The 13,473-nt window shown below is 51.1% G+C and overlaps 2 protein-coding genes across 2 annotated transcripts; both read left to right on the forward strand.

Moving 5' to 3' along the window:
- The first annotated feature begins 385 nt into the window (after window positions 1–385).
- Window positions 386–5,306, forward strand: LOC126642439 (bile salt-activated lipase-like). Its single transcript, XM_050320076.1, has 11 exons — window positions 386–451; window positions 741–891; window positions 1,310–1,432; window positions 1,762–1,959; window positions 2,054–2,184; window positions 2,407–2,514; window positions 2,728–2,845; window positions 3,606–3,792; window positions 4,023–4,226; window positions 4,456–4,653; window positions 5,102–5,306. Exons 1-11 carry the CDS (start codon window positions 386–388, stop codon window positions 5,304–5,306), a joined length of 1,689 nt encoding a protein of 562 aa, XP_050176033.1.
- A 643-nt stretch (window positions 5,307–5,949) lies between these two features.
- On the forward strand, window positions 5,950–13,224 carry GTF3C5 (general transcription factor IIIC subunit 5). The gene is made up of 11 exons (XM_050320077.1): window positions 5,950–6,117; window positions 6,669–6,894; window positions 7,278–7,476; window positions 8,087–8,282; window positions 8,624–8,728; window positions 9,229–9,343; window positions 10,017–10,097; window positions 10,610–10,707; window positions 11,367–11,449; window positions 11,775–11,917; window positions 12,560–13,224. The coding sequence occupies exons 1-11, from the start codon at window positions 5,977–5,979 to the stop codon at window positions 12,715–12,717; spliced, it is 1,545 nt and encodes a 514-aa protein (XP_050176034.1). The 5' UTR covers window positions 5,950–5,976; the 3' UTR covers window positions 12,718–13,224.
- The last annotated feature ends 249 nt before the right edge of the window (window positions 13,225–13,473 follow it).

Below are 13,473 nucleotides of genomic sequence, written 5' to 3' on the forward strand. Positions count from 1 at the left end.
TTCCCCAGCATGTTCTGAGCATGAGGTTTCTCAGAGGTTGCTGATAATAAGTTTCATTGTGTGGTGTAATATGATTTCAGCCTCCTGTGCTTGGATGAGGCTTCTCTTCAGTGATTTTTGTGTTTTCTCGAATTTTCTTTAGGCTGAACGATTTCCTTCCGTTTGGCCCCCAGCCCACAAAAGCAGCACCTGCAGGGTTCTCACACAGCAGTGCCAGTTGTACCCCAGCCATGGACTGACCTCAGGATACTGAAGGACAAGTGTGTGGAGGCTCCCCTGGTTCACCTCAGAGCCAAGGCTGGCCCATGGCATTGACACACCTGCCCACCTCACTATATATAAGCCAGCCTCCAGCTGGGCACTGTCTCCTCAGGAGTGCCTCACCATGGCTCGCTGGGGGATCCTGTGCTTGGCCTTCTGCTCCTACCTCAGGGTGACCTGGGCTGCGACCGTAAGTACAAAAGCACTTCTCAAGGCTTGGCAAAATACTTTGCCTGTTTCTGACTGAGTTTCTGTCTGCTCCAAAGGGCACCTGCAGGACACCTGCACGGGCACAGCTCCACTGGCACCTCCCTGTGGGCTTCCCACAGGGCTCCAAGGGCCCGGATGGGGAGGGTAGGCTGGGAATGGGTCTGTGTGGGGCACTGGCCAGGGCAACGTGTGGGTGCTGGTGTATTGGGAAGACTAAGGCATGAGGAACTGAGCAATGGATTGTCTCTTCTCCATGGTACCCCCTGTAGCTGGGCGTGGTGCACACCGAGGGCGGTTTTGTGGAAGGCGAGAGTAAGAAACTGGGACTGTTGGGGAACTACGTCGACATCTTCAGAGGCATCCCCTTTGCTGCCCCTCCAAACAGACTGGAAGATCCCCAACCTCATCCTGGCTGGGATGGTAAGATCCAACCTTTGAATGCCTTTATTTTTGCTTCTCTCTCTTTTAGTCTGTTTTTGGCAAGCCAAAGACAGTTGTTACCTGCTTTTATCTACTAAGCAGGGCCAAGAAAAAGCTCTTTAGCTCCTGGAGGGTCTGAGAGTCTGTGTCTAGGTGTTCCCAAGCAACTCCAATAACCCCAGGAAGTAACAAAATCGAAGCATGGCACCAGCACCTGCCCTTCCCATGCCATGGCTGTCCAGAGATAGTTCACAGGGGCAAGACTCTCATTTTGTCACCCCTCAGACCGCTCATAGTGGCTGAGGAGGCTTTTCTGCCTCTGTACTGGACTCAGAGAGCAAAGGATGGGTGGATTGCAACCAGTGGATGGAGTTGATGCCCTTAACTAGGACATGCTGTCTTTCCTCTCTCCTCTCAGGAACACTGAAGGCAACAGAATTCAAGAATCGCTGCATGCAGATGACGCTCACCCAGACTGATGTCCGTGGGAAAGAGGACTGTCTCTACCTGAACATCTGGATCCCTCAAGGCAGGAGACAGGGTATGTGCTTGGCAGGGACCTGGGCAGGAGATTGCCAGCTGCCAGATGATTCTGGAGCAGCTCTCAGCAGTTACATTCCCATAGTGGGCAAGTGCTGAGCGGTGATTTTCATGGGGAAAGGTGGGAACTGTGTCAGGCAATGAGCCCAAGCTGCAGCCTCTTTGGAGGTTCAGCCTCTTGTGCAGAACAAGGACTTTCTTGGCCACAGGTGATTGCAGAGTCTGTTCCTGCCCAGGTGCAGGGATGCTCAGGGAGCGGGTGAGGGGATGGACGGGCTGCACCTCCTGGCTCTGTCGTGGCTCACTCTGCTGCTCTTGCTCACCTTGCAGTCTCTACCAAACTGCCTGTGATGGTCTTCATCTACGGTGGTGCCTTCCTGGTGGGAGGGAGCCAGGGAGCCAATTTCCTGGATAACTACCTGTACGATGGCGAGGAGATCGCCGTGCGGGGCAACGTCATCGTGGTCACCATCAACTACCGCCTGGGGCCCCTGGGCTTCCTGAGCACGGGAGATGAGAACTTGCCAGGTACCACAGCTGCTCCCTCTGTGTCTGGGGGGACCCTGTGCTGGGGCAGCTTTGCTGTGCCCTTGCTCAGTGGTGGGTGCTCTGTGCTGCTCAGGGAACTACGGGCTGAAGGACCAGCACATGGCAATTGCCTGGGTGAAGAGGAACATCAAGGCCTTTGGGGGTGACCCAGAGAACATCACCATCTTTGGGGAGTCAGCCGGTGCCGTCAGTGTCTCCCTGCAGGTGAGTTGTGTCTGTCACTCCCCACTAGAGCCACCTGTGTGTAAATGGGGGAGAGGGACCCCTTGGTACTGTGACACTTTCCTCCCACCTGCTGCCTCATTAATATCCTGCCCTGGACAGCAATGCTCAGCCTCTGTGCTTTGTGGGTGCTCCTCCTCCTTCTCTTTAACCAGTCCCCTGACTTTTTAGCTGAAAGCCTCTTGTTTCCATTCTGCACCCCAGACCTTGTCCCCGAAGAACAAGGGCCTGTTCAAGAGAGCCATCAGCCAGAGTGGTGTTGGGGTCTGCAGCTGGGCCATCCAGAGGGACCCCCTCTTCTGGGCTAAAAAGGTAATGTGCAAATCTTGTCTGAAGGATTATAGCTTCCTAAAAAATGGTTCCCTAGAGGAGAGCATAACTAGTAAGGGATTTGGCAGGAGCCATGTCCAGCAGGGCTTTGTAAACCTGACGTTTTGAGATTAAAACCAACCACAGCTCTTCCTCTGTAACTCCTGCCTTCGGGAAGTAATGCCCTGTGGTTTCTCTCTCTCTCTGCTTCTTCAGCTTGGAAAAAAGGTGGGCTGCTCCACAGACAACACAGCCGTCTTGGCCAGCTGCCTGCGTAACACTGATCCCAAAGAACTGACTCTGGCCTACCACCTGCAGCTGACCAACCTGCCCTGTAAGTCCCCCAGCCTGCACTGTGATCCACCACCCACTCAGGGCTCCCCAAACCTCTGGCAGGACACTGGGGTGATTTCCAGGAGTTCTGAAGCAGTGTTTGTGCCCTTCAGAGCGGGGCAATAGTGACAGATCTTCCATAGCCAGGTGCAAATTGTGCTGGTTGAGCACAGCCCCTCCGGCAGCAGTGGCACAGGGATCATCCAAAGGCCATGCCTTGACTCCAGACAAGCTGTTTGGGCTTCCTGGTCTGTGGAAGTAGCAAGAGCAACTCCCGCACGCAGCTTACAAACAAAATTCAGCTGACCACATCCCTGCTATTTCCATGTGAGCCACTGGGTGGGGCGTGGGACTCACATCAGGAAGGAAATGCTGCTGCCTTTGCTGCCCGAGAGGATTCCTTTCCCAGCTGCACTGGCTGGAGCTGGCAGTCCTGCCAATCAGAGAGCATGGCCAGATGGGATAAGGAGTTCTGCTCTTCCCTACATTTGGCTGGGCTTTTTGGGAAGGGACTTGGTGGAGGAGAGGAATTTTGGATGTTACCACCTGGTACACGGCTGCCAGAACTCTTGCTCCTCTCCTTCACCCACAGGCACAAGGTTTACCCTGCTTCTGGGTGACATCCTGCCCGTGCTGAAGTCACTGCTCAAGCTGTCGTTCACCTCAGCCTTTTCCACGGCTCTTTCAGTCATGGGATGTTGCAGAACACACACCTGTGTGTTGTCACCTCCTCACAGACTCTGGTTCTGTCTCTCCTGCAGCTCCCCTGGTGCACACCCTGGCCATCACTCCTGTTGTGGACGGAGATTTCCTGCCAGACATGCCAGAGAAGCTCTTTGCCAACGCTGCTGACATTGACTACCTGGTTGGGGTCAACGACATGGACGGGCACTTCTTCGCCGGCGTGGATTTACCCGCCATCAATGCCCCACTGAGGAAAATCTCTGCGTAAGTGAGAGAGGCTCTGAAAACCCTCAGGAGGAGGGATCTTCCCTTTAATGTGGCTCCCAAACTCTGAGTGGACAGGGCTCGACCTTCAAAACAGGGTGTCACTGCGAGCCTGGTGCCCAGAGTTTGTGTTGCTGAGCCCAGAGCCTGCAAGAGAAAGAGCCAGGCAACAGACCTGCCCCACTGGAAGCTGCTGGTCAGTCAGTAGTTGATATCACTTGTCTTTTCAGGGAACAGGTGTATAATTTGATCAAAGGGCTGACCGTGGACAGGGGCGAGGCTGGAGCCAACGCCACGTACAGTATCTACACCCAGAGCTGGGAGGACAACCCGAAGCAGGAGGTCATGAAGAGGACAGTGGTGGACCTGATCACTGACTACATCTTCCTGGTCCCCACCCAGTGGGCCCTGAATCTGCACCTGCAGAACGCCCAGTGAGTAGCTCCACCCTGGAGACGCTGCAGGTGGAGGGTATGAGGGTGAGGGTGAGAGTCCAAAATGACCCCAGGATGTTTTCTCCTGAGACCACCTCATGCGAGGTGATGCATGTGAACATCTCCCACAGCTGAAACTCTGGCCCTGGTGGTATTTGGAGCGTGGTTGTGAATCTGCAGCCCTTCCTCTGCTCTCCCCTTGCTTAGCCAGTCTGTTTTATTTCCCCAGGAGTGGCAAGACATACAGCTACTTGTTCTCCCAGCCGTCCCGCATGCCCGTCTATCCCAGCTGGGTTGGAGCAGACCACGCTGATGACCTGCAGTACGTCTTTGGCAAGCCCTTTACCACCCCCTTGGGCTACCTGCCCAAGCACAGGACTGTCTCCAAGGCCATGATCGCTTACTGGACCAACTTTGCCAGGAGTGGGTGAGTGATTCCTGTTCCACATTTTGTGGTTTGCTGTGACCCTTCAGCCTGCTGCCTTTGCCCAGTAACTTCTCAGGATCATTCCCCAAAGCAGGGTGTTCTCTGTAATTCTGTTGTGAGGTTGACTCTGTGTCTCCCAGTGGTGGAGTTTGCTCTGGGTCCTCCTCATCCATAGCACGCCTGAGGACAGGAGGAGCATTTTCAGAGCTTGTGAACTCTGCTTACACTTAATGATAGGGTGCATTCCTGAATCCAGGTATTGATAACTGGAATACCAGGAATTAAGCCTCTGTGTGAATTCCTATTGCTTGTGCCAGTGTCAGACTCTCTTTGCTCTCACTTAAAACCTCACTTGAACAAACGGGTTGTGGCCAAATGCCTCAAAGCTGCTGGGTCCCCAAGCCACCCTGATAAAACTGAACTTGTTTGTGTCTCCTTTTTTTTCCAGTGATCCCAACAAGGGGAATTCGGATGTGCCCGTTTCCTGGCCAGCCTACACCAGCAAGGACGCTTACTACCTGGAGATCAACAACAAGATAAACAAGAACTCCGTGAAGAAGGACCTGAGATCCCGGTTTGTGACCTTCTGGAACTCGGTCTATCGTAGCCTGCCGCAGGTTGCCAACATCACCCAGTCGGAGTTAATGTTCTGAACCTAATGAAAACCACCTTTTAGAGATAGTTCATTAAAAGCTTGCATGTAACTGAGCGCCTGATTCTCCTTGTGTTGTCTGTGACAGGATTTTGTCGCTAACGTTAAGGTCAGGCGGGAAGGGACATCTGTGGTCAGTGAGTGTCCCCTGATCCATAACCCAGCCATGTCCTGGGCAAGCAGCTCTTGGGGCAAATTAACTCCTCAGCTCAACCCTCCTACCCTCCAGTCTGCCACCTCCCGTGGCATCGAACACCGGCGGGATGAAGGCTTAAGTTCTTAGGAACCAAAGGCTTATTTTAACGGGAATTTACACCAGATTCCTTGCATGACTTCGAAACTCACGACTCCAAAACACTCTCCAACAGCCACTGGCGTGACTTTCACGCAGCACAAGCGAAAGGGCGTTTGTATGAGCTGCGTGTGCTCAGCACCGAGGGCTCTCGGCCCGGGGGTTGCTTTCCTTCATTCCCCGCTTAACTCGGGGCAGCACGGGGGACAAAACACCCCACGGGGGGGCGGCGATCCTGCGCGGGTTTAGGGCTATGAGCTCGAAGGAGATCGCGGCCGCCCTCAGGGCTCGCCCTTCGCCCTCAGGCGGGCCTGTAGGAACCTCCGTGCGGCGGAACCTTCGTGCCGCGGTGCGGGGCGCGGGGAGCGGCGGCGCGGCCATGGCGGCGGGGCTGGGGCCGGGCTCGGCCGTGCTGGAGCTGCCCCGGGCGCCGCGCCTCGTGTGTGTGGAGTACCCGGGGCTGGTGCGGGACGTCGGGGCCATGCTGAGCACGCTGGGAGGAGAGCAGGGCGTGTCGCGGGTGAGCGGGGCTGTGGGGCGGGTGGGAGCAGCATGGACCTGGCCCCGGGGAGGTGGGTGAGGCGGGAGGGGGGTCGGGGGCAGGGAGAGCCTCGCGGTGGGAGCCTCGGTGCGAGCCCTTCAAGCCCAGCAGGGTCTGGGCGTGCTGCCCCCCCGAGCAGGGATTTGGGAGGTGTCGGGTGGGATCGTAAAACCCCAAAACGGTTTGGGTTGGAAGGACCTTAAAGGCCACCTCGTTCCACACCCCTTCCACCAGCCCAGGGTGCTCCAAGCCCTGTCCAACCTGGCCTTGGACACCTCCAGGGATGGGGCAGCCACAGCTTCTCTGGGCAACCTGTGCCAGGGCCTCCCCACCCTCACAGGGAAGGATTTCCTCCTAATATCCAGGATATTATGTCTCTCATTTATGTATTTATTCCTAATACCCGGGATGGGAGCAGCTGCAAGTCCCACGTGTTGGCGGGGCAGGGGTGGCGGTGTGAGGGGCTGGCACAGGCTGGAGGGGCTGTGTGGGTGGGATGCTCACAGGGCTGTGCCTGCCCTTGCTGACAGATCTACGCCGACCCTGCCAAGAGGCTGGAGCTGTATTTTCGCCCCAAGGACCCCTATTGCCACCCTGTGTGTGCCAACCGCTTCCCCACCTCCACCATGCTGCTCAGGGTCAGGAGGAGGAGGAGCAGGAAGAAGCAGCAGCTGGACACCGAGGAACAAACCCAGCCAGAAGTCCAGTTTGAGATGGAGATCCTTGGGATTGTCACCACTGTTTACAAATTTCAAGGTAAAATGCTTGGGTTTGTGTCTACGTGGCTTAGAGATGAGGATGTTTGATGGGAAAGGGAAGTGTTTCCCTTTAAACAACTCAGAACTGGAAGGAATATCAAGTGTTTTTGCTATATAAACCTTTCCATAAACTTAGCAGACTCCTGCTCCTGAAACGTTATTGTGAGAAATATTGGTAAATATTCTCATATACAGTAATATTTTATATTTATAATACATTATTATATAATATATTGTAATATATATTATTATAGTATATTGTGTATGTATAGTATATTATATAGAATTATATATAGTTTATTATATTGTGATGTATTATAGTAATATAAATATTCATATAAATAGTGAACTCCACAGCATTTTAACTTCTGTTTCTCCCAGGAATGTCTGATTTCCAGTACCTGGCAATGCACTCTGGTCCTGATGGCAAACAAACCTCCATGTATGACAAAGTCCTGATGCTCAAACCAGAGAAGGAAGAGTTTTTCAACAGGGAATTGCCTCTTTACATCCCCCCACCAATTTTCTCACGCCTGGACACTCCCATTGACTATTTTTATCGTCCAGATATTCAGCACAGGTCAGTGCCTTTACATCATTCATGAATTTCACCTTTTTAAGCTGAAGATTGACTGGTGCTCTCCCAGCACACCTCCCACCGTGTGGGATGTAGGGACACCTTCCTGCCTGCTCCCAGAGGTCAGGGTTTGCAGGAGACAATGCCACGTGTTCCTGTCACCTGTGCCTGCCTGGCCCTGGTTGATTTTGCCAGAAGAACAATCTGTGAGATCTCCCACAGGAAACATCTTTCATTTTCTCACTGGTGTCCTTCATCTGCATCTTTTAAAGGAAAAGGAATTTCTAGATTGAACTGGTACTTGCATTCCCCTTATTGCTTTGCCCCTGTACCACTGAGTAGCTGCAGTAGCTACAGAGGGTGAAGCCTTTAGTGCTCAAATACATTTCATACAGATCAGCCCCAGGTGCCTGAGGTTTTTGTGCCAGAGCACCTCTGTCAGAGTGCAACTGGATGCAGCTTGGAAGGGTTTCTTTAATTTAGATGTTCTTTCCTCAATGGTGTCATGAGAGTCTCTTATGGTACCAGGATGTGATAAGGGAGGTTGGGCCAAAGTTATACAAATCCATTGCTCACCTGGCTGAGTCCCTCTCTGCCTTTCCCTGTTCCTTAGGGAGGGATACAACAACCCCCAGGTGTCTGGGGAGAACCTGATTGGCCTCAGCAGGGCCCGTCGCCCACACAATGCCATCTTTGTGAATTTTGATGATGAGGAAATCCCAGCTAAACCACTGGATGCTGCTGTACAGACCTGGAAGAAAGTGTGCACCAACCCTGTGGATAAAAAGGTGGAGGAGGAGCTGAGAAAGGTGGGTGCCTTATGCCTGACCTGAGCACTGTGCTGCAGCAAGCTCTGGAGGAAAGACTGCATTTTCTCTGAATTCCCCAGAAATTCTTGGTGATTTTAACTGACTGATACAGCAGGTTTCAGTAGGTGCTGCTGACACTGCTGTGTTCAGTTCAGTTCTGCAAATGAAGATTTGAATCTGTAAGTGATTCAGTTAAGTTCATTTTTGTGCCCCATTGCTGTTCCAACAGCTCATATTGAGGGGCTAAAGGCCCTGATACTGAACTAAATCCACTTGGAAAGCTGATCTGCCATTGGTGACCCCCTTCCCACTGTTCTGTGGTTGCTTCTGTGTCATTTTAGCTCTTTGAAGTCCGTCCTGTCTGGTCTCGGAATGCAGTCAAAGCCAACGTCAGTGTCCACCCGGAGAAGCTGAAGCTGCTGCTGCCATACCTGGCCTATTACATGGTGAGTGGCACAGCTGTGAGCAGGGGAGCAGCAGCTGGGTGTTCCTGAGGTCCTACCACTAAGTACCTGAGCTTAATATTATGTAAAGAAACAGAGGAAGGAAAGCCTTGCTTTGGAACAGAAGTTAAAGCCAAGGAGGACTCAGTAACTGTTTGCTCCACTGGTTCTGATCAGCCTTGTAGGTCAGTCAGACACTCCAAGTGATTGTGCACCTGGATATAGTAGCAGAATTTTTTCCACAGAAACACCTGACTGTGACCTTGCAGGTTAGTTCATAAAAGCACACAAATATTTGTGTTTTGATGCACTGATTGCCCATGTTCCAGTGGGTATAAATAAATACTGGCAGAGAAGTGAGGAAAGAACTGGAAAAAGAAATAATCTTTGGGCAGTGAGGGGAATATTAGAACTTTCCAAGAACCTTTGCACCCCTGTACTGAAGAAAGTGCAACACTTTGCTGCTTTTCTGTAACCATCTTCCCCCATGTGTGTTTATGCAGTTGACAGGTCCCTGGAGAAGCTTATGGGTTAGGTTTGGGTATGACCCCAGGAAACACCCTGAAGCAAAGATTTATCAAGTACTGGACTTCCGAATTCGCTGTGGAATGAAATATGGTAAAAGGGCCCAACCCACAGAGCTGCTCTCTCTGCTTTCTGGTTAATCCTGGTAGTACTTTTCTTTTTATGTGTCTTTCAAACTCTTTTGCCATATTTCTGCTCTGATGAAGATGTCACTTTTTGAGCTCCTTGCTTACTGTAGTTGTCTCTAAACTCCTTTAACACTTTATTTCATAGTATGCAATATGTCTTTCCTCATTTGGCACATTCCAGACTCTGAGTTTCCTCCTCCATGTGTCCCAGGCCCAAGTGGGTGTAGCAGACCATCCTACCCCTTGCTCAGGGAGGCACTGAGCAGGAATTCTGGTGCTTCCATAGCAGCTTTTCCTTAAGGACCTCAGCATCCTTTGCAGGATTTTGGGTCTCACACCTTGGACATGGGGTACCCCTGCTCTGATTTTGCAGAGGGCAAGTTGAGGAAAAGGAGTTTCTGACATCTAATAAGTCCATGAAAGGGCTGGCATCCACTCATTGACATCAGGTCACGTTTTCTTTCCAAGTTAAAGGGTTTTATTGATCTCTTCTCCCAGCCTTGCTAAAGTCAGCATATCCCAAAGACCAGCCTGCCTTTCCCACACCAGTCCAGCCCTTGTGTTACTGAGCCAGGGATATTCTGCAGGGTGCTGTGCTTGCCCTCAGTTCATTACTGGCTTTCCTTTTTCACCTCTAGGTTATGCCCCTAATGACATGCCTGTGAAAGCAAAACGCAGCACCTACAACTACAGCCTGCCCATCACTGTCAAGAAACAAGGTATGCTGGGCCAGCAGAAGGGCTGCCTGGTCTTCTGGGTCTGTGTGTACCCCACCCTGGTCACAGATGATGAAGGGTCTTCCTCTGTTCTAGCTGAGCCAGAGCTGGAGCTTGTTTTCTGGTGTAACACAGTGCTGCCTTTAAGCCAGGAGAAGAATCTCCTGCTGGGAAGTGGTGTGGGAGTCTTGGAAGCATGTCTGGCTGAGCCACAGTGTCTGTTAGCAGGCAGGAGGGAGTTCTGTGCTCAGAATGAGCGGTGATGGTGCAGAGAAGAGGGAATTTCTCTTTTCTTTGCCGAGGGAGAGTAGAAAAGGTTAAAATTATGAACAAATATGCTGTGGAAAAACACACCAAACCAGTGCTTTCCCTGTGACTGCCCAGTGATATTTCTGAAGAATGAACAAAACCCATGCAACCATAGTTGCTGGGTTGGTCTGGTTTTGTTGAATCAACAGAGAGAAGTGACAGTACAAGGTTGTCACTAACAGGACTGTCTTTGTTCTTCCTTTCAGTCAGTCACACAGTCAGTGTCCACGACCTCAAACAGGGGCTGGGTACAGCTGGTGCATCTGGGGCAAAAAAGCCCCCCTCCAGCAGGTATAAACTGAAGGTAAGCATGGCTCCTATTTTTTACTCTTGAAGTAGCTCAGTGAAATGGGGATGTTTCCTGGTTTATCAGTCGTCAAGGGGACAGCTGTGAGCGAGCTGATGTCCTCAGGTTTGCCTGGGAAGCTGCTGTTTGTTCCTGGCACTCCAGGACTTCACTTGCTGTGCACTGAGTGTATTTCTTGCATGCTGCAAGGTGGGATTGGTGCTCTCAGCCCTAGTGTGAGATGTGAGGAGCATTTGGTTTCAGTTGATAAAACTGGAACTTCATGGGTGGTGAAATGCAAAAAATCACTGTGTCTTTTATCAGGTCATGCTGCAAAATCCAGCAGGGTGGAATAAATAAATGAGTCTTGCTCTTCTGTTTTTGCTAGAATGAAACCTGTGATGCAGTGTTATGCAGTGACAGACTGCAGGCAGAGCTGCAGGTTGAAGAGGTGAAGTGTGCTCTCTGCACAGCAGTGCTGTTGGTTCTATGGCTGCAGGGAAATTTTGGGGCATTCCTCACCCAGCTTTGTCTTTTGCCACATGCAGACATTCCTTAGAACTGATTCGTGTTGGAAGTGCCTTCTTCTTGAATCAGCCCATCAGAAGTACCTTTCAGTTCCCCTAGAGCTGTCCTGTTACACCATAAAATACACATGAATCCTTTCCTTCTTTCAGGAATCCATCTACATTTTCCGAGAAGGAGCTTTACCCCCATATCGACAGATGTTCTACCAGCTCTGTGACTTGAATGTGGAGAGGTATTGCACACTGGCTGTTGTGTGGTTGTGTTAGAGACAGATTTCAAAGCCTACTGCTTGTACCCTGTCCACTCACCCCTCTCCTCTCGACCAGGAACATCAACCCCTCTCCCCTCAACCAGGAACATCAGAGGTTTTTAACTTCTGAATAAAAGCAGAACAGACTTTTCACGCATGAAATTCCTTTCCCGTATGACAATTACCCAGATAACCAGCTATGCTATTCCAGCTCAGTGAAATGGCACTGAGCCATTGCCTGCCTCATTTAAAGCCCACACCTGAGTGCAGAAGACTAATGTCTCCTTCCCTTTTGCTGCTTTTTCAGCCTGCAGAAGATCATCCACCGGAATGACGGCACAGAGTCGGAGTGCACGGAGCGGGACGGGTGGTGCCTCCCCAAGACCAATGATGACCTGAGGGACAGCATGTCCCTGATGATAAAGCAGATCATCAGATCCACAAGGCCTGGTAAGGATGCTTTGGACATCTGTTTTACTGCCTTCCTGATAGTGTGGAGATGTTGTGGGCTGAGGTGAGGATGGTGAAGTCAGCACTGGGGCAGAGGCTTTTCTGTGTCTGCCTCCTCCTTTGTGCTACTCCTTGTGTTCTTTGTGTTGTAGCTGAGGCTGTTCTGCAGTGTGAATGTGTGTTGGCACCAGGAATGACTGGAAATAAAGGTTTTCTATTTCATCTTCCCAGTGTTACAGCCTTCAGGTTTTAAGTGTCTTTGCACAGTGATAATCAAAATCTTATTTTTACTGATGTATCTGTTCGTGGCATTTTACTTTTTACTGACATTACTGATAGAACAAGAAGTGAGGAAGTTGTTTGTGCACAATGCTGGGCCAAAGCAATAATATCGCAGTGAATTAGGTCAGAATGAGCTGGGAGACAAGGCACAGCACTGCAGCTCTGCTGCTGTTCTGCTTGCTTTCCTGGAGAATGAAAAGGATTGCTTTGGGCTTGATCAAATTCTATTAAGATGTGCAACATTAGCTGTGCCCCTGTGGCTTCTGCCTTCCTCTCACATGTGTGAACTCCACTGCAAATGCCCCCAGGTTTCACTGAGAGAGGCATCACGTTGTCCTTCTTTCTTTCTTCCCAATTAAGCTCTTTTCTCAAATACAACAAGCAGTGAAGACTGCAAAGAGCAGCTGGCATACGAGTCTGGAGAGGATGAGGAGGATGAAGAGGAGGAGGAAGAAGATTTCAAGCCTTCTGATGGGAGTGAAAATGAAATGGAGACAGAAATACTGGACTATGTGTGAACTGGGTGAGCAGTCTGGCTGCTGTGGACAGAATTGTCTCTTGCTCCTTGAGAGCTGAGGGTTCAGATCCATGCCCAGGATCTGGGAAAGCAGAGCTTGTACTGTGATGATGCCACTCTCTCTGCACTGACTGCTCGTGGCCATCATTATGGATGTTTGGGAGTCTTTGCCTACATTTTCATAATTGCTGGCTAAGAAAGCCTCCAGCAAGCTCAACAAACTCCCCAGAGCGAGCCCAGAATCCAAACCAGCTGGTAATACACCAGGATAGAGCAGAAGCTGCATTTCCAGATCTCTCCACGTGTGGGAATTGCACTCTGTCCAGGTTGGTGGCTGTGTGGAAAATGGAAAAGGTGCCTCAGGAGATGCTGGAAGAAGCATTCCAGTGTTACTGGAGTCCCTAAGGCAGGTTCTGCCCTTCTGCTTGTCCAAAGGGAATGAAAAATCTGTGCCTGCCTTCAGCACTGAGCATTGCTGGCCCTCTTGGAAATAAAGCCAGCAGTAGAACACAGTCTGATTGTGAATAATGAATAATTCCTTCCTGGGATGTAGTGGATGTTGTCCTCACTAGCTGATGCACTTCTCAGTCCTGTTTTGACTTCCCCAGTAAACAAGGACTGAAGGCAGCTGGCAAAGGGGCAGAGCTCCATGTTCACTGTGTCTGGCCATTAGTCTGGCACTGCCAGCTGGAATGTTCCCACCTGGGCACAGAAATTAAAGATCTGCTGGCAGTTTCTGGGTCTTGTGCATTCCCCA

Source organism: Myiozetetes cayanensis, unplaced genomic scaffold, assembly GCF_022539395.1.
Source record: "Myiozetetes cayanensis isolate MyiCay16 unplaced genomic scaffold, myiCay2020 scf23, whole genome shotgun sequence".
NCBI classification, from domain to species: domain Eukaryota; kingdom Metazoa; phylum Chordata; class Aves; order Passeriformes; family Tyrannidae; genus Myiozetetes; species Myiozetetes cayanensis.